This window comes from Hippoglossus stenolepis, chromosome 23, assembly GCF_022539355.2.
Source record: "Hippoglossus stenolepis isolate QCI-W04-F060 chromosome 23, HSTE1.2, whole genome shotgun sequence".
In the NCBI taxonomy this organism is placed as follows: Eukaryota; Metazoa; Chordata; class Actinopteri; order Pleuronectiformes; family Pleuronectidae; genus Hippoglossus; species Hippoglossus stenolepis.
The window spans coordinates 9,737,925-9,762,760 of record NC_061505.1 but is presented as its reverse complement, the minus strand read 5'-3'; the positions used below and the strand labels follow the sequence as shown (position 1 = coordinate 9,762,760).

The window sequence follows — 24,836 nt, the reverse complement described above, 5'->3', positions numbered from 1 at the left end:
TGTAATAACTTTAATGTTTATTTTTACAAAATTATACACCTCCGTTTTACTATTGTCAAGTTATTTTGGCTCAAACTTTGTTCATTTGAATAAATTGCTATTGCATTTTCGACCTGCATCTCTAAAATGTCTGCATAAATTGTTGCCAAAAACTACTCCTCTAGTAAACACTGTATTGGTGGCATGGAATAATTTACATGGTGGAATGTACCAGCCTCATACTCTGCAGCTCACAGTTTGCAAAACAACTTCAACAAAAGATATTTTAAGGATTTGTGGCAGTATCTGCAATTCTCTGTATTAACCTAATTTGGCGTTTCAGTTCATTAAGTTTGTCGACAGCCCATCTGTCTGTCTGTCTGTGTGTCTGTCTGTCTGTGTGTCTGTGTGTCTGTGTGTCTGTCTAATTGTCTGAAAATTAAAATGTCCTCCCTTCCTGTTGTTTTGAATCTGCTCTGTTCTGTCATATTCTACCTGGGTGCAGTAATGAGGTTCACACAGTAACACTGAGAATTTAACCAAACAATGTGTGTGTGTGTGTGTGTGTGGCCCAGGTTTTACTCATGCTGTGTGGACCGAAAATTAAGGTTAAAGTAAGTCTCCAGGAAATCAATGTAAGTCAATGTAACGTGCTCTGAAGTCATGGAGACACGGCTCTGTGTGTGAGCGTGTGTGTGTGTGTGTATGTGTGTGTGTATGTGTGTGTGTATGTGTGGGTTCGCAGGTTTTGCACTATAGACGGACTACAACAATTTGAAAACACAAACAGCAGACAGGCGAATTAGACGTGCGCACATACACAGGCACACATACACATGCACAGGCACAGACACACATACACACTTCTAAACAATAATTCACCTCAGCAGATACATGCATGGACACAAGTAGAGCACCCACAAAAATATAATGAGACAAGCTTGCAAAGTTTTGATAGAGAGAAAGAGAGACTGCCAGAACGGGGGAGGAAAAAAAGGTAGAGGCAGACACACTCCTGCAGAAAAGCACAAAAGAAGGGGAGGGGGAGATGCACAGGGAGGGGAGGTGTGTGTGTGTGTGTGTGTGTGTGTGTGTGTGTGTGGTGTGTGTGTGTGTGTGTGTGTGTGTGTGTGTGTATTCACATGGCTAAAAGAGCAAGCCTCCGTAAATAAGAGAGCAAACAGACAGAAGGAGAAGATAGAAGGATGAGAAAGATGAGTGGGTGGGTTGAGGTAAAAGACAACATGTTCACACCACGTAGAAGAGAGGAAGGAGGAAGAGAGGGAGAGAGGGAGGGAGGGAGGGAGGGAGAAGGTGGGTGACAGGATGGGGAGGAAAAGAAACAAAATGGGGTGAGATAACACCAACAGCTAAAAGACAAAAGAGCATATGGAGAGAGGGGGTGAAATGTGAGGAGGGGAAGTGGAAAGGGAGGCGAGAAAGACAGCATAGCAGTTGCGGGGGAGGAAAAGGGGGAGAGAGGAGGAGGGAGAGAAGCGGAGAGGGAGCGCAGAGCTGCTGCGAGCAAGACAGACTGCATACTCATAACACATTAAGGCTATTATTAGACAGAGAGGAGAGGTGGATCGGGAGAGGGTGGGGGGTGTTGCGGTAGGAATAGAGAGAGGAGGAGGGAGGGAGGGGGAGGAGGAGAGAGTTTGGGGTGGGGGGTAGTACCACCAGAAAGCTTAAAGATGAGAAGAAATGCATGAATGGAAGGATGCATACATGCAAACTTTGGAGAGGAGAGGAAATGAGAGGAATTGAAATGAAATGAAAGAAGAGGAGAGAGGAGAGAGGAGAGGAGAGGAGAGTAAATGCAAGGAAAGGAAAGGAAAGAAGATGAAGTGGACGAGGGATGAGGTTGAGAAGATGAAAAAGCCTCTTGTAAGCAGACCAAAGTGTGTGTGTGTGGGGGGGGGGTACTGGGATGAAAAGGAGGTGGAGATCAGCCTGTTATTTTGGGGTGAGCTGCGGCACGTCCAGTTATGTCGCTTCAGATTTGTTATGTATTCTTCACTTTTTTCCATTCCTTCTTTTCTCAGTCCTCCCCTCTTTCCTTCCACCTCATCCTTCGCTCCGCTGACTTCAGCCCCACTCAGCAAGAGACTCCACAGCAGGCTGCTGCTGCTGCCACTGTATTTGTGTGTGTGTGAAGCTGAAAGTACAATTCTCCATCCAACCCCCCTTTTTCCTCTCCATTGCCCTTCCTCTTCTCTCTCCTCTTTCCAGAATTGACTGCTGAGCTGAGACTCCGGACTAATTTCAGTACTTTTTTTTGTCATTTTTGTACCGAGGAGGATGTGGAAAAAGTTCAGGCCTGACAAAATTGAAGATGTCTGAGAAGCTGCTTGACAGTATTTTACTTCCCTACCAAATTCACCAGAGAAAGATTGAATGCAATTAATCCGTATTTTCATTAAAAAGCCCTTTACCCTCTCAGGCTCTGCGCTATAAATTTCTAAGGCATGTTCTAATCCCCACTGTCGAATTCTATAAATTGCAGTAGTCTCAGAGGATACACTAGGTGAGGTTTCCACACGCACTCTTTTTCTGTTGTGCTGTTATAGATCCAGGCCTGAAAAAAATCTGGAAAAAGATGGGGGCTTAATTTCACCAATTATAAGTGAGCTTTATTCAAATAAACTTTTCCAAACGTCTGCTAATCCCTTTTGTCATTTGGGTATTTTTGAGAAATCAAGAGCTGCAGCCTTGATGTGGAGCTCAGGTGGTTTCCTTGTTTTTGTCTGAGGTTTGATTTAAAGGGAGCACACTGTGGATCGACAGCACCACCAAGTGGAAACAGTGGAAATAGCAAATGATTATAATGCAACGTTGAACTATTAAGTGCAGTTCTGCTTAGTCACGTATGCATGCTGGGTATATATGGCTATTTAAATGTTAATTATAATGTGAATTTTTGCTCAGCGCCAGTCTGGGTTATTTAACATTATGAGTAGAGGTCAGGTCGCCACCAAATTACAATAAATCAGCAGAATCATGTCTGATGTGCCTTTCTTCACCGGTATTACAGTGATTTTCTGCGTCCCCTCCAGGAGGCTTTACCTGCACCCGTCTCCAACAGCGAGCAGGTTTCCTCTGCCCTCTCTCAGTACAGGAGCAGAAGCTGGGCAAATAGCCGCAGGTGCAGCCGGGAACAAAGCCAGATCTGTGCAAGAACGTCAGGAGCATCAGAAGAAGAGACTGTAAGCACCAGCAGCCAGACAGTGTGGGAAGGAGGGCAAACAGATAACAATATCAGGGCCAACGCAGGGGTAAAACACGAGGACTCCAGGCTGGGCCTTTTTACTATTGGAGATGGTTCTAATACCACCAGGCGGCCTGCTGTGGTGAGATTCTGATCAAATGAATGACCCATTTAGTGGCTGACTCAAGTTACTGATCAGAAGCATTACAGGCAGACACACTGTGATCCAGCTGTGGCCTGCAAACGTACAGCCTCCATACAATTAAGTTAGCAGACAAACAAAAAACACACAACATACTATGACTGCTATATTTTACTTTATAAGTAGTTTTTGATTTGACTAGAAAACATTGGAGGTTAAGTTGAATAAATGTGATTAATGCAGGGAAAATATTTAAAAAAATTAAAGGGGATTGGAGAGAAATGAAAGAAAAATACAAAAAAAAGTTAATTAAAATTCTATTTGGATCCTATTTTCTTATTCGTTGCCTCCCTTATATTATTAATAACAAAAGATAAGACATTTGTGGGGTGGGGAGGTTTGGTTAGTGTTTTTAGCTTCTGAAGGGGGTTGTTAAACCAGAAAAAGTTCAAGAACCACTGACCCAGGCCAAGAAACAAACTGGGACATTATGCAAACACTCTGCTGCCCTCCAGTGTCGAACCGATGAGATAGGAGGCAACCACTTACTTGTTATACAGCTGATGGAAATATAACATGAAGTTGATGCAAAGTTTGAAGCCGTTCTCATCTGACGAGTTTTGATCCAGCGCTGAACTCCTAACCTCAATAAACATGAGCGATTTTTATCAATTGATTATTCATATGAAAGCACAACACACTATACAAGTGTGGCTTGTAGTCCGATGGGAAATCAATCCCTCTACTTCCTGACTCTACATAACTACGCTTTTGATGGAAGTACTTTGTTGTCAATATCTATAGAAGACAAATATCCAACACGGCGCTATTAAACAGCCGAATGGAGCTTTGAACTCGGCTCCCTCCCAAGTTACTGTTGTCAGAAGTGGGTGCAGCCCTGTGAAGATGAAGGGGACAAACAAATACACAAAGACACAATCAGATTAGTGTAACATGATGGAAGTTCTCCCTTAACGCGCATATACTACGAGACAAAGCCCATCCAGACTCGCAGCATGTCACACTCTGCCTGTGAATGGTGAATAGTATGAATATTGTACGTGCAGTGGACCAACCAGAGATTAATGACACACCAAACACACAGATTGCATGCTGCCGGGCCAGGATCATCAATAACACCAACATAACAACCTTTCAAAAGATCGATTATGAAGCAGATTCAATTAATAGACTGAGAAAGGTTGATCAAGAAGATGTGGAACTTAATCATCTTAGTTCATTCTCAACACTCACTGAGACTAACTTGTCAGGCTTGAGCTAAAACGTACTGGTCAACCTGTTACCTAAGTAATGTTGGGCTTAGCCTTACTATTAAAACATTTATAATAATTATGGGTTATTGTCTGTTGATTGAGGATTTTACTTGCCGAGGGGTGGCACTGTGGTTAATTGGTGGCTCCTGCTCTCAATCCAACAAACCAACCAATCAACAAACATAACCCCCTGGGTGGAGGTTATGAAAACTTTTGATTTTCACCCTTGAGTCAGACATTCCCAGGCAACTCAACAGCATCCTTTCTTGACAAAATAAAACTAACTTTTGCGTATTTTAAGCACACTGTGAGTAGCTCACCTACACTCCACCAGACAGGAACCTTATCCATCCATCAATGAACGAAACCACTTACCCACCTGAGGGTCCTGGGCCAAAAATATAACTTGTGACATTATCACTTACTAAAATTAACCATAATCACCAACCAGTTCCATGTTTGTGCTCATGAAAATTGGTAAAATATGCCTGCCTTGCAAATTTCACACCCACCATATAACAGGCATTTCTTTGATAAATTGTCATTAAATCCAGATTGATGTTACACCACTAGTGTCATTTTATAATCTGTGGAAAAGTCTCTCTAAAACTGTTTTCTTTAGCAAAACTGGAGAGGTCATTTTTTTCCAGGATGAATACCGATTACAACATGAAGACATGGTTACACTCGCTAATAAGTTTAGAAATGTAAATATATGAATGGGTTTAAAAATCCCACGACACCAAACCCTGGTAAACCAAGCAGATTGACTTTATTTGTATCATCCAGAATAATTAATTGTCATCATCATCATCATCGCCAGGATCGCGTCAGTTAACAGTGTTATTGCCACCAGCTCCGTTACCCTCACCGTCGCCATCCGCTCAGATGACAGCATCTGCACCCGGCCGGTGACGACAGCTCTAATCTGGTGTGATATTGACAATCTTATGATCAGTTACATATGAATTAGCTTAAATACTGAGGACATTTTGCTCGACGGTGCTTGAACAGAAAGCCCCTTCCCCGGCTTCACACGTCACTGTGTGGGACAATAATGCGTCATATGTAACATTATTGTTTGAGGCTGCATGTACATAACAACTACATTGTGGTAACATCTCACGTGTTCCGACGGCTCACAAGTAATCCAGCAGCATTAAAAGAAATAAAAAAGGTATATCCTGAAATGTCACGAGGCGAGAATTTGTGATTTCACATAAATACAGCTTTAGTTTTGTTGTACAATCATGATGCTCATCTTAACAATCGGGAGACACAGGATTACGCTTCAGCAAGGTGTTAAATTGATAAGTTGCTGCATCTCTTCCACTAACGATCGTTTATATCATGAACGGATGGAATCGGACCCTCCAGACGCTGGATACTTGTATCTGTAAGATTGCATTGACACATTACAGTCATGTGGTTCTCATCAGCAGTGAGGCTTTTTTACATACAATCATGATTTTGGTTGAATTTTCTGTTGTTTTTGACGTCTTCACTTCAGGACAAAAAGCTGCTCGTTATCCCAGCGCAAAAACAAAGAGTGCTGATGCTGTGTCACACTGATACAAAGGTGGATACAGGTACAATTAAATGTTTGCACAATGGAAAATTGCTACTGTTCATTAGAGAAAGAACAGAAAACAAGTGTCTGTGGAAGAGAACAGACACAAATGCGATTTTCTTATTTTTCCGCACACATTCACATCAAAGTGTCATCAAAGGGATACCCTGAATTCTGCTTTTATACTTTTACTTTATATAAATGCAAAGTATGTATGGACTGTGGAATAACTCAGTGTGAAATCTATAAGTTACCTGATAGTTTGAGGCAAACACGGATGCTTTTAGAAATGAAAAAAGAAAATGCAGCTGGAATTCATGTGATCAAGTCAAAACCTCTACACACGTTTTTTTTTTTTACAGTGTTTGAAAAACTGGGTATGACGACTCGCCCCATGACCACGAGACAAACAGCAGTAACAGCATTGACAACAATACATTTGTCATAGTTGCGAGAGCATTTTATAAGATAGTGAAGTGATGACGTTGATAAAAAAACAAAAACAAAGTGGAAAACGTGAGTTTTGTGCAACAAATCAACTGTACGTGGACACAAGAACACAGGAGTGAATTCTAGAGTGATCTTAATGAAGTAGAAAAATGTCGGTCACACACCAAAACCACCTTCCTCTGTATAATTTTATTTGTAGCTTGTGTCATTTAGAGCAACATGGCGAGACTATGAGTTATGCAGTAGAAATGGAGGCTTAGTCACGATATGCAAATGTGATCTCTGAGGCGTCCATTGCTTGTGGATATAAGTTCAGAAAGCTGCTTGGCAACATATATACAAGTCCAGCCACAGAGCAGGGGTGTGGACGACAATATTGCTTTGCAAAAACACATTCAGTCACAGTGAAACGAAAAAGGAGATCAGCTTTAGAAGAGAAATGTACAATCACATCAGACGACACCACTCTGTGTGGGTGTCTCAACTTGTAGGTGTCGGCCCGGTCCCACATACGAGAATATATGAGTGACTTCCTGTCTGTGTGAGCCCGAGAGGCAAATCACAGAATGGCTTGGCGTGAAGTTTAGCTTCAAATGCACGTGTGTGTGTGACCGGGCCTTACGTTGCACTTTTGGTCAAATCTCAATAGTGATGTCAAAGCAGGTGTTTTTTTGATCAGCTGCCAAAGACAAATGACCTGGTTTGACACCAAAGAGTGTGTACACGTGGAACACACTCAGGTATCAACGCACGCACGCGCGGGCACACACACAAACACACAAACAAACAAACACACACACACACACAAACAAACACACACACACACACACACAGCAGGAGAGCAGCTGTTTTGTGGTCAAACATGGGTTTGCTGCCACCTTGTGGTCACAAAACCCATTTTCTAGGTCGACATAAATATGCCATGTGTCACACACACTCTAGGTGGATTTACACACAAACAGTCATTAAGTCAATGTAGGAAATAATTAACTTTCTTAACAAACTGTATTTAGCTGCTACAAGTCAGTCGATTAGTGTCTGTGTGAGCACAGACATCTTCTCTGTGATGTGTTTTTTTTGTTCTTTTTGAATTTTTTTCTTTGGCATGTTCATGAGTTTAAAACAGAGCTCGTGTTTACACAGGAATGCAGCATTAAATGAAATCCTGAGCAAAAAAGCTGTCAACCTCGCACACAAAGGCAAAATAGCTGGACGGTTCCATTCTTTCAGAGTGTGTGTGTGTGTGTGTAAATTGCGTGTCGTCGCTCTAGTCTAAAAGAAGCTGTTACAATGGCTGCGTCACTGCTGTGGCTCAACATGCAAGCACACACGAACATGTGTTGTTTGTGTAAGACATCATGGGCACAAAGTTCTCTTGGCACACCTGAAGCGGCTGAGGACACACTTATTGACACACTCTGAGATCATCAAACACCACGTAAATAGCCACTAACAACACATATGAGTGAAATACGACCATATAGTTTTTTTAAAAAAGTAAATAAAAAAAGTAAATAAACTTAACTCGCAAACAAAAATCACTGGGTCCGAGCACCTTTCGCAAATTCAGAAGCAGAGTTTAGTCAGTTTTACAAAAAATAAGAAAGAAAAGAAAAGAATCAGCAAATACATGAAGCTAACAAAGGCATTTCGATTTTAAGACATCACTTAACCTAAGTGATGTCTTCTCAAGTAAGCAGATGATATTAAAGTAGCTGAGTTTGTATTATATACTATTTATATTTTATTTTTTGTAACATGTGGAGCCAAAGTATATGGTTTCAAATTGGAGTTCAATACTATTGCCAAACAACAATACATAGTGATCAGGACCCTTCCAGCCATTATAGAACAATTTAACAGAGTAAATCAAGTGATCGTGAAAGCAACATGATGGTACCATGAAATCAGATTAACAATGAGGTGTGTGTTCAGTGCTTTTTAGTGCTTTTTTTTGTTAAGGGACATTTAAGTCAAGAGACTCAGATAATGATTAATAGCTGTAAAAATAATTGTCTTTTAATCTCACATTTACAGTCTTTCTGCCCTTCAGCTGCTGTTTGTCGTTTTTGTCCTTTTCCCAGTTCTCCACTCGTAGAGAAACGTTTGTCCGTGATGCTGTTTGTCATTTCTTCTTATTTATTATTCCGTCCGTTAGTTTTCTTGTGCCCAGTTCAACTCGATCTTCCCTCAAAGCTACCGAAGATCCGTCAGCCAGAATCAGTGCATGAGAATGAGGATCAGTGTGTGTGTGTGTGTGTGTGTCGTACACCAAACCAGGCCAGCACTCGTGCTCTACTTCTTCTTTTCAGAAAGTTTCACTGAGAGGACATTCCCTGCTGTCACTGCTGGAACCAGGTCGGATGCTTCTTGTTACATATTTGTGTGCGTGTTCGGGTCCATTATCTCTATCATCAAGTGTATGAGGCATCAATCTCGCTCCATTTTCAGGAAAACTCAGCAACGTCATTCTTTCTGTGTGCTTTTCAGTCTTCGTGTCCAAAGTAAGCAGATAAGAGAACGAGGGAGACCCGACCGACGTCCAACAGAGTGGCTGAAGAAACCGTTGAAGGGCAATGTGCCGGGAAGGTTAAGAAAAGTTCATCTAGAACTAGAAGCATGTTTCGTGTGCTTTGTAAAGTATACGCATCAAAGCACTGATGGTTGGTTATGTTGTCTGTGCCGGTTTCCTCTTCCTGGGCTCATTTTCTTTAAAAACAGACCAACTGAGGAAGCAGAACAGAGTTAAATCCTATGGATTCTTGTCTGTGCCGTCGTCTAGATGAGTCTAAAATGTCTACATTAGTTTTGACTGAGCATGGATCACTGCTTTTTGGCACTGCATCTTGCAATGGCAGCCATTGTTTTGCCACATAGCTATTAGTAGGACCTGCACAATAGCGATTATTAAGTTACATCATGCATCTCTATGCCAGCTACACGTTCCACAGTGAGGCGTTGTTTGATAGAGGGCGCTGTCACTCAGGTGACCGATGATTCTTCAAGAGGAGGAGGTAGCAGCATGGCACAATCAACAGCCGGGCATTATCGATCATTGTGATCGTGTTGTGGGTTTTATTTTAACGTTGTAAATTGTCATCTGCAATTTTGTCGTCTACGCTTAAAACACAAAACGATCAAAAGGTCAAATTTCTACGCCAGCTGAGCTCCGCGCCTCAGGTTTTACCTCCCATGCAGTCCAATAATGTGGATATAAATTAGATTAAGAGGTTTTTCAAGCTTCAACACATACTGTGTTATATATAGTGCATTGATAATAGAGGAGGGTTTTCTCCATATTGCTCAGGACTAACTTTGAGTACAAATGTTTGAAACTACAGTAGAACTACACAGGCATAACTGGTGAAGATTAGCATTTTACTTTGAATCGTGGATGAAAATCAAACCCCCGGCCTAAAGTCAGTGGCTGTAAAGGCCAGTGTTGTCTTGATCTTCTGTCCCTCTACGAAAACAGTGTAAATCCACAGAATTCAATCTGGGAAAAAAACGGCGAAAGGTCAGAAACTTCATTCACGTGGGAAATATCCGTTTTGTGTTTTTTAAATCTAACCCGAGAGGAGAGAGCTCAGCCAGGAGGAGACGTGATATGTGGAGGAAGTGGATATGAAATGTGATCGCTTCATCTCCACTAGCAGAGAGAGGCGTATCACATATCCACCACTTTAAAAAAAACAAGAAGAAAGGGTTGAGCTGGAGGTGATGGAGGAAAGGATGAAGGGACGTTAACGACAGATGCAGTCGATCTATTTTGGGATCTCACCTTACGTGATAATTGCAAAAAAAAGCTGTTCAGGTGGTTGCGATTTTATAAAGAATATATAATAGAAGTGATGCTGAGAATTACACGTCTGCTCTTGTTATATGTGGATTCCCGTGCAGCCAGAGGTGAGGAGGGAATGAGCACAGAAGAGGTGATGAGATGGATGGATGGAGAGCAAGCAGAGGAATGGAGGAAGCTGGGAGCAGGAGGAAGCAGTCACTCCTTTTTTTCCCCCTATCAGCTTCATATCAGTAATGGACGGGGAGTGGTGGGGAGGCTAATGGCGAAGTGACGTCTTGCAGAGACGCGGAGGAAATCGATGTTTCTCCTCTTTTGTTGGCACTGAAGCGGTGGTGGTGTCGCGTGAGGTTGTACAGTAAACCTTAGAAGACCTGAGACAAATCTATTTGAAAATGTTACACGGGGGAACTTTGAAGATTTTGTTTGGACATTGCCGCTGTGTGCTTGTCTTCTCCTCCTCTTGAGTTGGTTTTCCTCAAAAGTCTGTTTTCTCTTTTTAGAGTTATTTTAGATTTTGTGTTATCTGGTCTGTATTGTCTACTCCTCTCCTCCTTTGCTCTTTTACCCTGCAAATAGCGTACTATGGATTTTCTCCCGTTACTTCCCCACAGTGCATTTTGTTGTGATCTCATTCGGTTCCTCCTTGTTTGTTGTCTCTTCAGATAATCCATATTTTTACTCTCTGCCACTTGTTTAGCAAAGCTGAACCTTCAAACTACCTTTCCCCCTCGACTGTTTATTTTGAAAACCTACCCACAAGCGCTCAGCTGGTTTAGACTTTCTCCGCTGCCCTCCAGTTGCTATCTTTAGAATTGTTTTCTCCTCCCCCTCCTGTTCTTGCATAGATATTTCTGGAAATAGACTTGTTTTCAGTCTCTCCATTCTTCCCAAGTATCTGATTTGTCATCCTCTCTCTCTCTCTCTCTCTCTCTCTCTCTCTCTCTCTCTCTCTCTCTCTCTCTCTCTCTCTCTCTCTCTCTCTCTCTCTCTCTCTCTCTCTCTCTCTCTCTCTCTCTCTCTAGCAATATCTACCTATGTGAGGATATTCCTGCCTTCACTCATTTTCTCAGACTCCATCTTATCTTAGTCCTTCACTTCTCTATCAGCTTCCATCTTCCTCTCAACCACTGTTTCATGCCTTTTTTTTTTAACAGTATGCACCGAATCTGTTCAAATCCCCTGAAGCTGTCTACTCGTTCTGAGACTACTCTGCTTCTCCTCCCTACTCTATCCCCTCCTTCCTTATTATTTGTGTCACAGAGCTATTCTTACCTTCCCCACTTTGTTATGACTGATTCCTATCTTGCGTTTCTCTGCTTGGTATGCTGTCAACCAGCTCCTTCCTTTCAACCTCATTCGCTTCTCATTTCATTCATTCTTTGGGTCTATCAAGTATCATTTTCCCTCAGCCCCTTCTCGTGTGATCCATTCTTTTCTTTCTGCTCAGTCCCTTCCATCTCCCTCAGCCGATACTTTTTCTTTCTCTCAATGTGTTGATCTTTCTACCCGTCACATGTCGTCTCCAGCATGGCAGCTCTCCTCTCCGTGTATAATGAGGACAGGGAAGAAGAACGCGTCCTGGTAGGATGGAGGACGTTCCCTTTCGCCCTCCCTCGCCTCTCCTCCCCCTCCGTTGTCCTGCTCTGCTTCATCATTCCTTTCTCTTGCCCGGTCTTCCCTTCTCTCCTCCTCCTCCTGCTCCTCCTCTTCATCGTCATCCCCTTCTCCTTCTAGGACTCCTCTGGTTTCCTCATTGTCCTGTCTTGAACCCAACCCGAGGAATCCTCCACCTCCTCCACCTCCACCTCCGCCTCCCCCACCTCCGCCTCCGCCACTTCCTCCTCCCTCTTCCCGACTTCCCCCCAGCCCTCCCCCCATGCTTCTTGAATGAAACAGGCTGTTTTGGCGTCCTCCTGCCAGTCTCCCGAGTGAGAATCCACTTCGACTGAGCACCAACCTTCCTCCTATGGCCCCACCACCCGGCCCTGCTGCCCTGATCCCTGCCACGGTGGCGTTCAGGAGGGCCGTTGTTCCCATCGAGGCTCTTAGCCTGGAAGGAAGACTGGAACTCGAAGTTGTTCTCCGACATCGAGGACAGCTCTGCAGGAGGTAAGCGGAGTTGAACACCACGGGCAGAGCCAGAGGAGACGGGTTGGTCACCGGGTTGGGGGTGGTGCCCGGAGGCCCAGAGATGGGGGTAGAAACAGTGGGGTTTGTCCCCCCACTTATGTCCAAGTCCATGAGGAGGGCTTCAGAGTAGCTTGGGACCATCTGTTGGTTACAGCGGATGTGCCACTCCAGTTCTGTCATGTCCACAGTGTTGACCCGAGAGATGGCTCTGTAGCTCGTCCCGTTCAGACCAATCCCAATACTAATCCCTCCTGGGCGGATTCCATTCTCAGTGCCACCCTCAGTCCCATCCCCCCTTCCACCACCCGGTCCTCCTCCACCTGGTCCTCCTCCTCCGCCACCGTCCTCATCCTCCCCGAACAACTTCTCCACATGGTAGTGGACGTATGCTGTGCGATATTCTGACACAACCCGCAGCGGCCACGACAGGAGGGCAGCCGAAGCCAGCCAGAACACCCTGTGCCTGGCAAACCACGGCTGATGAGTAGGATCCGGGAACGCCAGGATGTGCTCGCGGAAATCCACGTTCTTCAGGTGCATTCCCTCCCTGGCCTCCATGTAGTCGTCAAGGCCCTCGTTCTCCCCGAAGAAGCGCGCTCGCTTTGAATAACAGAAAATAGAACACATTAGATATGTCTAAATTAATGCTGAAGCTACTGATAATGTATTGAAAAAACAGCTACTATTTGTGGGATCTGTTTTTTTTTTAAAAAACAGTTTGTTTGCTAAACCACTGCTCCAAAAAGATAGTATCTTATTATAGCTTAGCAACTGTTACTAGGCACAGCAGGCCTGTGAAGCATTGGATTCCCCCAGCAATGTGCGTGGGGTTGTCATAAGAGAGATACTTTAAAGAGAGTGGAGGGCTGACTCTTTATATATAGCCTCTCTCAGGTAAGTGTGATGATGAGCACAGTAACTATGTTTTATTTCCCAACAGTATAGACAATGGACGTGGAAATCTTTTCAGTACAATATCCTGAATACAGCCATTAATCGTATATGTAAGGCCTTTTCTACCTGGTTCTCATATAATCTAGTCAGCCGCTTGATCGTTGAAAGATTTAGTAAATGGTCTCAATATGAGCTAAAGAAAAAAAGAATCGTACTTAAAAAGGTAATATCATAGACATTGTCACTATTTGCAGCACTCATACAAATACACTTGTATTAAAAAAAAATTTTTTTAACCATATCTTACCTGGGTGAGGTAGGCAGCTTCAGCACGTGCACTGGAGAAGCTAAAGAGAAGAAAAATCTGTTTTTACCAGACTGATAATCTGTCTGTTTTTGAACAGTTGTGGTGAGAATCTGACCTGAAACACTTGGTAAAGCGGAGGCGAACGGCAGGGTGCATCTGCAGGTCCAGCAGATGCTTGGACACGTCTTTGACGCCGTAACGACCGTAGTCAAACTCGGAGCTGGAAGCGTGAGTGTTCACCCGTTCATGGTAGACCTGCGGAAGAAGAGGGCAGGGATAGATGGAGGGAAAGAGAGTGATAGAGAGGAAGAGAGAGAAGAGGAATCAAGTTCTTTTAACTATTTATTCATATATGTTTCAGCAGCAATAAAGCATTGCTGCTATACTTAACAGATACATTTTTGTCTTTGCACACAGACTCACAATATTTCACAAATTCACATAGCAGTTATTATTATCAAACTGTATAAAAATAACTTAAGGTTGTACAATGTAGGCCTTTTTGTAAATTAAGCTAAAAGGAAAAGTTCCCCTCACCTGTGTGGTTGTGTACGCATCTCCGTTGCGGTATCTCGTCACCTGTCTCGTCCTCCTCACGTAGTGGTAGCTGATGGCCTTCCACCAAATACAGGGTGTGGCCTGCTGGAGTCTCTGCACGCGCTCGTACACTTCCTGTATCAAACAATCGAATCCATTAACTACCACATTTAAAACAATCCATGTATTTATCTAGAGATTTCCTTCCAAACAAAAATGTCGATTAATAATTTTAAAATATAAAAGATGCAACATTGCTGGAGCAGCTTTTGCAATACTAAGATTCCATTGTTTGTTTGTTTCATTTTTTTATTCTCTGTCTTAAGCAGAGAATATGTGCCCCCGACAGTCTGGACTAACACACAGAATATTTAGTTTTTGGCTGCGGCAGATGAACCGTATGCACACTTCCTTTGGAGTAATGTGCTCCTGATAATAGTTGGAGCAGACCAGAATAGACAAAAGATAGACTGATGCCCCCGGTCGGCTTCTTTCCATATGAGTGGGCAAGCATTTTCTCCACACTCGAGTAGAAATTTGGAGTAAAATGGGTTCTCTCTTCATCAAATGAGGACAATTCTGATGCTGTTGCATAAATATTAGAACGGTCTTTGCAGACATTCATTTCAGCACCATTGTTTTGAACTTATCCTTTATATTTTTACATTTTGCTGACACCATTACACCAAACAACATTCCCTGAGTTAGCAGTTAGGGTCTTACTCAAGGTCATGACTTCTGTTGCAGCAGCAGACTCCGTCATCTTTCGGGTTTGTGTGTTTTTTTCTAGCTGTTAGCCCACCTAACTCGATGTTAAATTCAAAGAGACAACCTTTGACAGATACCTGGAATTCAGCATGAGCCAACATGGCCGTCTTGGAGAAGCAGTGCCAGCACTCCACCAGGTAAACCACATAAAGCATGGCGAGGAAGGCCAGGGGGATGTAGACGTAGCCACTGGAGCACGGGCTCTCCAAGTGCAGGATGTCGTAATAGGCCGCCGAGGTGGCGTCGTCGTCGGCCCCGAGAGGTATGGAGGAGGAGCCGAGAACGGGCACCCGGCAGAGAGCGCACCATGCCAATGTGGCGAAGCAGCCATACATGAGGAGAGTCAGGAGGAGGCACTTCCAGTGGGACTCCCGACACAGGGAGGAGGCCAGAGACTGTTGGAGTGGCCGCTGCTGTGGAAACAAACACACAGGAGAAATAAGATGCTGCTGACCGCTGACTGAACGAAGAAAGCATGAGCCCAAAAGGTCGTGCTTGTAATTTTTCTGCCCAAAAGACAAGTACCTACACCACCTATGAGACACTCAACCAAATGTCAGTGAGTCAATTTACCAGTCATGGTAATTACTGCAGAGTCTGTGGACACAGTTGTTAAACATCTTCTGTGGCTCTGGAGGAGCTCTGTTGATTCTGAGAAAACGTTCACAGAAAACGTGCGATACAAATGTGGGCCATGTTAGAAAGGTGTTAAGTGTTGTTGAGAATGTAAATACAGGCAGTCGTACTCTCAGTCGATCCTCACTATGTCAGGAGCCTGTTCATGCAGGGATGTCCTGATAGTGCTGCGTTTAAAATGTGGGTGCAGGTTATTTCAGATTCAAGAACCATGTCAACGTGGTTTAGACTGTTGATGAAATTATATCTGTTGTCAGCAAGTCCTTAACTGAGCGAATCATTACTTGACCCAAGGCTTTAACTCATTTTTGACGTTGTTTTGAGATTCAATATTCCCTAGAATGTCATTCATTCCACACACAAGACGAGTGCACATTGCATCCAGCCCATGGATGCAATTTAAATGCTATGGTTCCCTAAGCAGGTATAAAATCAATCCAAAGTTAAAAAGATGAATGAAAACAAGCACATATATGGTGGTGGTGGGAAATTATTGTCAGGGAAGCAGCTCAGGTTTTATGTACCTAGTGACCCCCTGGTGAGGTTTTAATAGTCATAATTTTCCTGTTTGGTAAATAGGATCATATTTCAGACCGTGTGTGTGTGTGTCTTTGAACTGAGCTCCTGACCATAGGAACGCATTACACCACCCCATACCCAACCCATCAACAAGCCATCATAGGATAAGTGATGCATATTACACACACACACACGGTTTATGCCTCTCTAAGTGCACACTTTGACACGGCCTCAGTTGCACTGTGAAGACGTCATATTACAGTGCACTCAAACACACACATGCACGCACGCACAAACACACACCAACTCCATGACTTCAGGGGACATTACATTGACTTGCATTCATTTCCTGGACGTTCTCTAACCGTAACCATATCCACTGTACTTGTCTAACCCCAACGCTGGCCTTACCCTAACGTTAAAGCATGTATTCACCTTAAAATTTTATGATTTACGTGCATGCGCGTGCACACACACACACAGAGAGATGAATCAGATACACAGACATACATAGATGGTGGTCTAACGTGCCCTTCTTCTTCTCCTCGGCCCATCTCCCTCTCTCCATGCACATTCTCAGCATTGTAATGCAGCCAGCGAAGTGTACGTGAATAATTTAGATGAGAACGATGCTTCGAGACTGTTCCCTGGCTAAATGACTCCACTCCAACATCAGCAGCGTTATGACTGCTGCTGCACATTATATATGTGAATGAGAGAGGAGCGGGGAGGGCTGTAAGTATGTTGTACATAAATGCATGAGGGAAATATAAGGACAGAGGGAAACACACTTAGCACACACCTGCACTGTGACATGTGTGTTTGTTTCTGTACTTGTGTGCCCTCACGTATGTTGTTACCCTCTGCCGCGTGCCGAATGCGACACGGCGAAAGAGCAGCAACGCCAACGACAAAAGATGGGATGACACCAGTGTCCTCTCCTCCTCCTCTCCGCCAAGTCTGCCTGTCCTGTCAGCACATCACCTCCTCCATCTATCCAGCACACATGCCCCTCTCCCCCTTTCTTTATCGCCCCCTCCTTCATGCACACACTCATCTCCCTTCATTGTCTCCCTGTCTCGCACTACGCAGCCACAGTGGCTGGCTGCAACACACTCACACACACACACACAGGCTTTTATGTTTTACTACAGTGTGTCAAGGGCATGCAGTTAAAGGCAAAGTGAAGGGCACCTACACTTTATTAGTGGCTACAAATCACTGAGTAAACCTCCAACAGAGAAAGTCCTGTTCAAATGCACGTGTAACGGCAGGAAAATGATAGATTTCTGCCTTTTTTATTTTCCGCCTCTCTTTCCTTACACAATCTTACGTAATTTCTCCTTCCCCGAATCTTCCCTCCCACCTCCAAAGCATTTACTCCCCCTCGGCCTTTCCTTTCCTCCTCACCCCCACGTCTCCTGCGTTACATCCTCTCTGGGTCTGTCTCTAAGTGGATTGATTGGGCTAAAAGTGTAGCGTAGACAGAGGAGAGAGGGAGAGAGAGAGAGAGAGAAAGGGATGAGGAGTGTGAGAGACATGGAGAGAAAAACCATCATGAACTTTTCATGAATGCAAGTATGAAAGGGAACAAACAGAGGAGAGGAGAGGAGAGGAGAGGAGAGGAGAGGAGAGGAACTAAAGAGATGGCATCAGTGACAGAGTACACCTCTCTCCAGGGATGCCCACTGCCAAAATCATTCCTCCTCGTCCTTCTCCTGCCCTCCCTGTCGCGCTCACTTTGTGTTGCGGTCTCCAATTCTCTCCGGCTCCTTTCATCTATACCTTCAGCAGATTAATGTCGTCCCAACAAAAAAAAGAGGACATTCTAACAAGAAAGAAAGAACCTGCGTGGCACTCAAGTCTCTGCGGCTGCCCAGAGAGGAGGAAATCAGCCCCAAGCTGGAGTCAAATTATACCTGCCTGCACTTATGCCAGTCACTGTTTGTCAGTATGAGCAGTTCTCTCTCCCAAAGGTTAAGACCACACAGCTAAAATGAAAACAGAGAGCCAGGAGATGCTCCACTCACAATCACCTGGGAGCTGACAACACTAGTTAGGCTTTAACAACTAAATGAACTTAGGGGCGGGCCGTGCTACGACTGATAATCAAGTGAACCTACAGAGCCGCACACATGCAGCATAAGAAAATGGTGTCGTAAACAAATAATTGAGCATGTTTTAGGCTGCCAGAGTAATGCAAGTCAGGAATAAATGACGCCTCCAGAAGCTTTTTGGTTGTGCCGTGATCCTCTTTCTGGTTCAGATGCCCGTGTTGAGCCCTGGCTCTCGTGTCGAGGCAGGAACAGATCTCTGTCTCCTTGACATCATAATGAAGAGAAATCTATGCAGCCTCGTCTGGAGGGTGTCAACTTTCATTTTCTTTCCATCCTGGAAGGCTGAGGGCTGATACAGGCCAATTTCGTCAAGACAAATTCTGTTTCATCAAAGAGTACATATCAGAGCCTGGATTTTCAATAAAACATGATCCGAGACAAGGTTGAAAATGTTTATACTTTGGATACTGAGCAGTATATATATATATATATATATATATATATATATATATATATATATATATATATATATATATATATATATATATATATATATATATATATATATATATATATATATATATATATATATATATATATATATATATATAACCAATATGGAATACATTGTGTGATAGGAAATTTTTCGACATTTTCAAAAATTTCCCTGGGAATAATTCATGATTCTTGGCAGTGGTATGTTCTCTACCGAGTGCTGCAATTCTGTTATTGACCCATTAGTTACTGGCCCTATGTATTATTGTTTGCACAGGGAAAGCATAAACCTCCTATTTCACTTAGGGTCAACATTATATCTTAGTATTAGAAATTACAGGGTTATGGTTTCACTACAGTTTCTACCTATGCAAATCTACTAACGTGGATTGTTTGTTGAGACAGTGTTAACTTGAATGTTTTTATTGGATCACATGACATTTGGTGCGAATGAATGAGATACATTACTTTCCCCTCCAACCCAAAAAGAAAATTGAATATGCATTGAAAAATTGTCGTAAGCAAATCTTTCATCACGACATGCTGCTTACTCTTAAGGCATCTGATGGAGCTATATTATTGTACCCTCCCTTCCATCTTTACACACAAAGATTCAAAAAATTCAATTTATAGAAATGTTTTCCTTTTTACACTTGGCTTAGACATTTTTAAAAATCACCCCCTGGATTAAGGGATCTAGTAGAAAACGTTTCTCTCCCTCTCCCCCCCCCTCGCTGCTCATACTGATTCAGCGTGTTAGGTGTGACTGGAGCAGCTATAATTAGCAATCCGGGCATGTGGGTGGCAAATGAAGTGAGGAAGCGCGGAGAGAGGAAAATGTGCTGTTGATGCCTGCAGTGCACTGTTAAAAACGATGTGTCATTTCAATACAATTGGAGGGGCCGTTTAGGATGTCAGGTTTCTAGTGTAGCTCGGCAGGACCAACAAATTCAATCGTGAGCACTTGATGAGTAAAGGAAATAAATTGTGTCATCGTGTCCTCACTGTGGTTGAAAGAATTACTCCATTACAAATCATCTGTTTCTGAGAATGTGTCCGGGAGACTGATCAGTTTTCAGCAGGGGAAGGTCTAATGTTGAGAAATGAAATGATCATTGAAAGCAACCGTCGCCCTTCATGTCAGTTTGAATATATGTCTGTTACAAAATACATACAAGTGGTGGCAGCTTTTCCCAGTGGAATAAAATACACAAATATCTATAGAAACTCATCAAATTACCCTTGTAGCTAATAACTATGTCTCTAAATCTCATGATAAAAACAACACCATTGGAGCGAGAGAAAAAACCCAAGTGCATACTAAGAGCTAGGAAAAGTAGTTTCAAATGTAATTAAATGTAAGAATAAAATACAGCAAATTTCATATTTATATTGAATGCTACTTTCAGAGACGTAAGTGGAAATGAATTCTTATCAAAAACATTCACAGCAGCTCCCAATGCTGTTCGGGCCCGGTCACACAAAGTGAAAGCCGACGAATAAAACGTTTGCTTTCTGTGGCGAAGCAAGTGGCAGCGTGGCCTCACACGGAATTCAACATTGGTGAACTTTGATATTTGCATTGCGTTCACGTACATATGACGTGTCAATACACTGAATATCAGCACTTGTGAAATACCTGCTGTCCATGTAAACCTATGCGAAACTACAATGGCACTGTGCATACCTCCGCCCCTCATGAAGCCACATGTAAATTCACTAGATACAGATTCTTTTTTTTAAATCTGCACCAAAATGCTCACACTCATAAATACCTGTTCCCTAAACATACCTTATTTTTTTTCAACATCAAAATCCATACATTATTCTCTAACAAATAAATGAAAATGTGCTTCCTGGTCAGTATTAATTTTAGCTTTGAATGCTACGTGGGACATATTGTCCTCAGGAAAGCAGCGACTCTACATTTGCTGTCCAATGTCCTGTGGTCCCCTCCAGCAGTTGTGTTTATATTTGTCTTTAATGAAACACATTTCTCTGATTCTCATGATGCTAGCCAGGCTGCTGCTGTGTAACTGTTATCAAGATTTACTGCAGCCAATCTCCATGACTGTATGAGATGCATGCATTCAATTTAAAGTTTCACAATTTGATAGAAAATGATAAAACGACCACTCAACATTTCATTATGAAAACATTTCCTGTCTAGTGATAACTCCCTGTTTGGGACTCTCATGGGTTTTTGGGGGTGTTTTATAGCTTTAATATTTTTTATATGCATTTTATTATGCATACAGCACACCGTTGCATGGATAGAAACGTCTAAACTAACAATGTTCCTGTCGATACTTCAGGACTTCCCTCCTCAATCTGTGGCACAACACAGTTCTTCTTAGTGAAGATGTAAATCTACAAGAGTGGGTCACAAATGCATAAAACATGAGACTTCACCAAGCTTTAGTCTTTAAATTAGACCTTTCTACAAAACAGAAAGCGTTTCTCTTTCTTTCCGCACAAGCGCAGAAAGTGAACTTGGGTTGACTACATTTGTTTCTGAGGCCAACACCAGCCAGTTTTTCTTTAATTCTGTTCCTGTTCTCGGCCTCTCCCACACATTAGATCTGTCTTTTTCTTCCTCTGCCCGAACACGGTTTCTCATTTGGTGGAAATCTGTCTCGTTATCTGCTGATGAAACTTAAGGAAATAAGTAATAATTAGAAATACTTGGTTTGATGCAACAGAGTTTACCGCTTAAAAAAAAAACAGAGCAGGGCCACTGTCAAGAGGTACGTGAGAATCAAACCTGAGATTTTAATATTAATCGTGCTACTGCTTCATTTGTGCGAGTGTACGTGCGTACCCATGTGAGGCATGAATAACACGAGCGTGCAGCTGCTTGAGAGTGAGAGTTGAGCAGCGAGAGATGGGAGGAAGATGCTGTATTCTCCATGACAGGCAAATATGAAACAGGAAGGAGAGCAAGAGGGGAAGATGAGAGAGTAATGGAGGCAGAGAACAGGTGCCGACTGAATTCACTGCATGACATTGCACTGTCTGCACTGTACGCATGGATACAAACAGAGGAGAGTGACAGAATAATGCGAGAGGCATGATTTAACAGGCTTAGGGTCTCCAAGGCTTTAAATTACCACCGGCTCAGTACCTAGTTCTTATTTATGTCTACTTTTATTAGCCAAGTGGACCAGTCTTATACTGTATATTGTAAAAAGCAGTCGAGTGGACGAAGTTCATTAGAGCTAAAACGATTTGTCCATTAATTGAAAATGTCATCAAGAGCGAATCAACGGCTGCAAGAATTAAAACTGGCAACACAAAAGATGTTCTGCTTTTTGTGACTCAATGGGCATTTCTCAACATTTTCATAATCAACATAGACAACAAAATTAACGTTTTAAAGTAATAAGTGTCTGATGAATTGATAAAGTTGTTAGTTTTAACCCTGAGGCTCCAATTTAAAAAGAAGGTGCGATCAAGATGTTTGCCTGTACCCAAGCACCCAGGTCTGCCTCAGCTGTTTACGTACGTCACAACCCACCCACCAATTAAACGATAACTAATTATCTCTGTGTTGTTTACATCTATAGCTATAAATAAATGAAATGTTCAATAGATTCTGATATAAAGTGTATGTATTGAGAGGTATATAGTCATTTTCTGTCCAATAAGAAAAGTTTTAAACCGCAGATAACTCCACTTTGACCTTGGTACAAAAATCTTTAAACTGGAAAGAAATGATGATTCGATGTTTATTGTAATGATCATCGGTATTGACAGATATGAAATGAATTATTGCATTTAACTTGTTTTTGGCCTCATCACCCAGCTCTATTCCACACAACCCCATGCATGCAGCAGATACACCCACCGACACCTCACATGTCTAAGTAAACTCCACTGGCGCAGTTCATTTCCTACTCTGTGCATTATTCATCCATATTTTTGATGTTGTTTTCGTCGTTCCTACTCCATTTCCCTTGGTTTTCAAAGAAGAGGAGAAATAGTAGGGCAGGTGATGAACTGAGAGAGAGAGGAAAAGGTCACACAGTAAAGATGAGCGTGTGAGTGAGCGTGTGTGTGTGTGTGTGTGTGTGTGTGTGTGTGTGGTGATGGGGCAGCAGCAGGGTGGTGTACTGAAAAACTGTATTCGGATTCAAGGCTCCATATTTTAAAGATATCACTTTTACATTATAACAGTACAGGAACAAGAGCAGGGACTTCAACAACAAGGAGGAGGAGCAAATATACGGTTGGGGAAATGTTTTTAAAAAAAGGACAGTGATACAGTGATGTTCTTGAGGTTTGAACATTAGATACTAAACACACACACACACACTGCAGGTTATATTCATCAATCAGATAACTAATATTACAGTAGCTGGAGGCATTATCCTGCGCTCTCTCACCATTTGCATTGTATGTCAGTGTATTTTGGGCTGAGAGGTGGGTGTGTGTGTCTCCACCGTGATGTCACCCTCTAGTGTATTTCAGCGGTGACAGCTGGCAGATGGACACACTCCACTATACAGGAAAGCATCTCTCATCCCCGAGAGGGACAGCATCCCACAGCGTTGCGGGACAGATCACATCGGGACTGGGGTTTTCGTTTCTACATTTAGACCGTGTCCCTCTCCGTGTCTGTTTACCCGGACCACAGCCTCATCAGCTCCTCATATGAAAGCCAAGGTCCTGCTCCGTGCCCTTGCTCCGGAACAAGGCATGAAGGACTTCAGAGGGAAACGTGACTCCCTCCCGAGCAATGACATGAAGGAGCAGGAGTCTACTGGTCTACAGACTGGGGTGTAAAATGGAGAATAAATGGGTTGTTTGGAAATAGAAGGGGCTTGTTGAAGGAGCCACATATGCGCAACTTTACGCAGGGGAGAAGAGAGTGTTTTTGAAAAGGTGCCCTTTCTTACCTGCTCTCGTCCTGACCCTTCCTCCAAAATGGGCTCTTCTGCGGTGGCCGTCTCCTCCTCCGTCTGCATTTTCCCTCTTGCCACTCCTTCCTTCCTTCCCTTAGAACCAGGCAGCTCCCATCCCGGCACCGTCCGAAGACAGGGACCTCCCCGGCGGAGCAGCGAGCTCGGTCACCCCATCCGCCGCACGTCGGTATCCGATTTCACGATGGCGGGGCCTGCGGCAAACAAGCATCATCTACCCCGGACTTTAACGGTGGCACCTTGCGCCTTCCTCGGCCGTCTCCTCTCCCTCAGCGGACGCGCTCAGTGCGGCTCTCCTCCCCGCTCCATCCTCCACCTCACCGGGCTAAGCGACTGGAAAATGTGCCCGAGCGCCCAAAGTCAAAGCCGCGTCACGCTCCCTGTCAAGCCGTCCTCGCCTCCGCCGTGTTTCTGGAGCTTGCGAGCGTGCGTTTGTGCAAGTGTGCGCGCGTGACCGACCGCACCGGGAGAGCCAACCACAGCGCCGGAGCTCACGAGCTGCAGCTGCACAAATCAAGCGGGACGCACGAGACGCGTCTTGCGTGCGACGTGCAGGAGAAACGCACGAAGCAGCAGCGAGGTTGTGTTGTCTGGGATCTCAGCCTCGTTGTGTCACGGTGCACCGTGCGTCTTGCGCTGGGTCTCCGCTGACGTCATACACCAACATCCCCACCCCCATCCATTCACCTGAGCACACGCACAGGCGCGTGTCCCCCCCCATCCCCCTGTATGAGAGGGACAGAGGCTTCATCCATACCCTGCCAAATCACAAGAGTTAAAATGGCCTCAGCTTCTATTTATCAATTCTGGGACAGCACCATAGACTCACTCAGGTTTAACTGCGCAATAATCATTTCTATCTGTGCAATTCTGTTACACTGTATATTCTGTTACACTGTATATATTCTGATTACACTGTATATATTCTGATTACACTATATATTGCTTCTACTCTATGTATATTTATATATTTCCTTGTGCTTGCATTGCATGGCATGCAATAAATAAGTACAATACATTTATTACTTTCCTGATGTGTATATTTGGACTGTCCTCTTTGCTGCTTCCACACAGCAAATATCCCCATTGTGGGACTAATAAAGTATTATCTTATCTGAAGTCTTTTAAAGAACACACAAATGTCCA

At 43.4% G+C, this 24,836-nt stretch overlaps 1 protein-coding gene across 1 annotated transcript; it reads right to left on the bottom strand.

Moving 5' to 3' along the window:
* Window positions 1-11,378: 11,378 nt before the first annotated feature.
* LOC118103033 (transmembrane protein 151A) lies at window positions 11,379-24,286 on the bottom strand. The gene is made up of 6 exons (XM_035149695.2): window positions 23,667-24,286; window positions 15,139-15,474; window positions 14,294-14,428; window positions 13,872-14,011; window positions 13,757-13,796; window positions 11,379-13,155 (listed from the first exon to the last, which is right to left on the bottom strand). Exons 1-6 carry the CDS (start codon window positions 23,733-23,735, stop codon window positions 11,935-11,937), a joined length of 1,941 nt encoding a protein of 646 aa, XP_035005586.2. The 5' UTR covers window positions 23,736-24,286; the 3' UTR covers window positions 11,379-11,934.
* Between the last annotated feature and the right edge of the window lie 550 nt (window positions 24,287-24,836).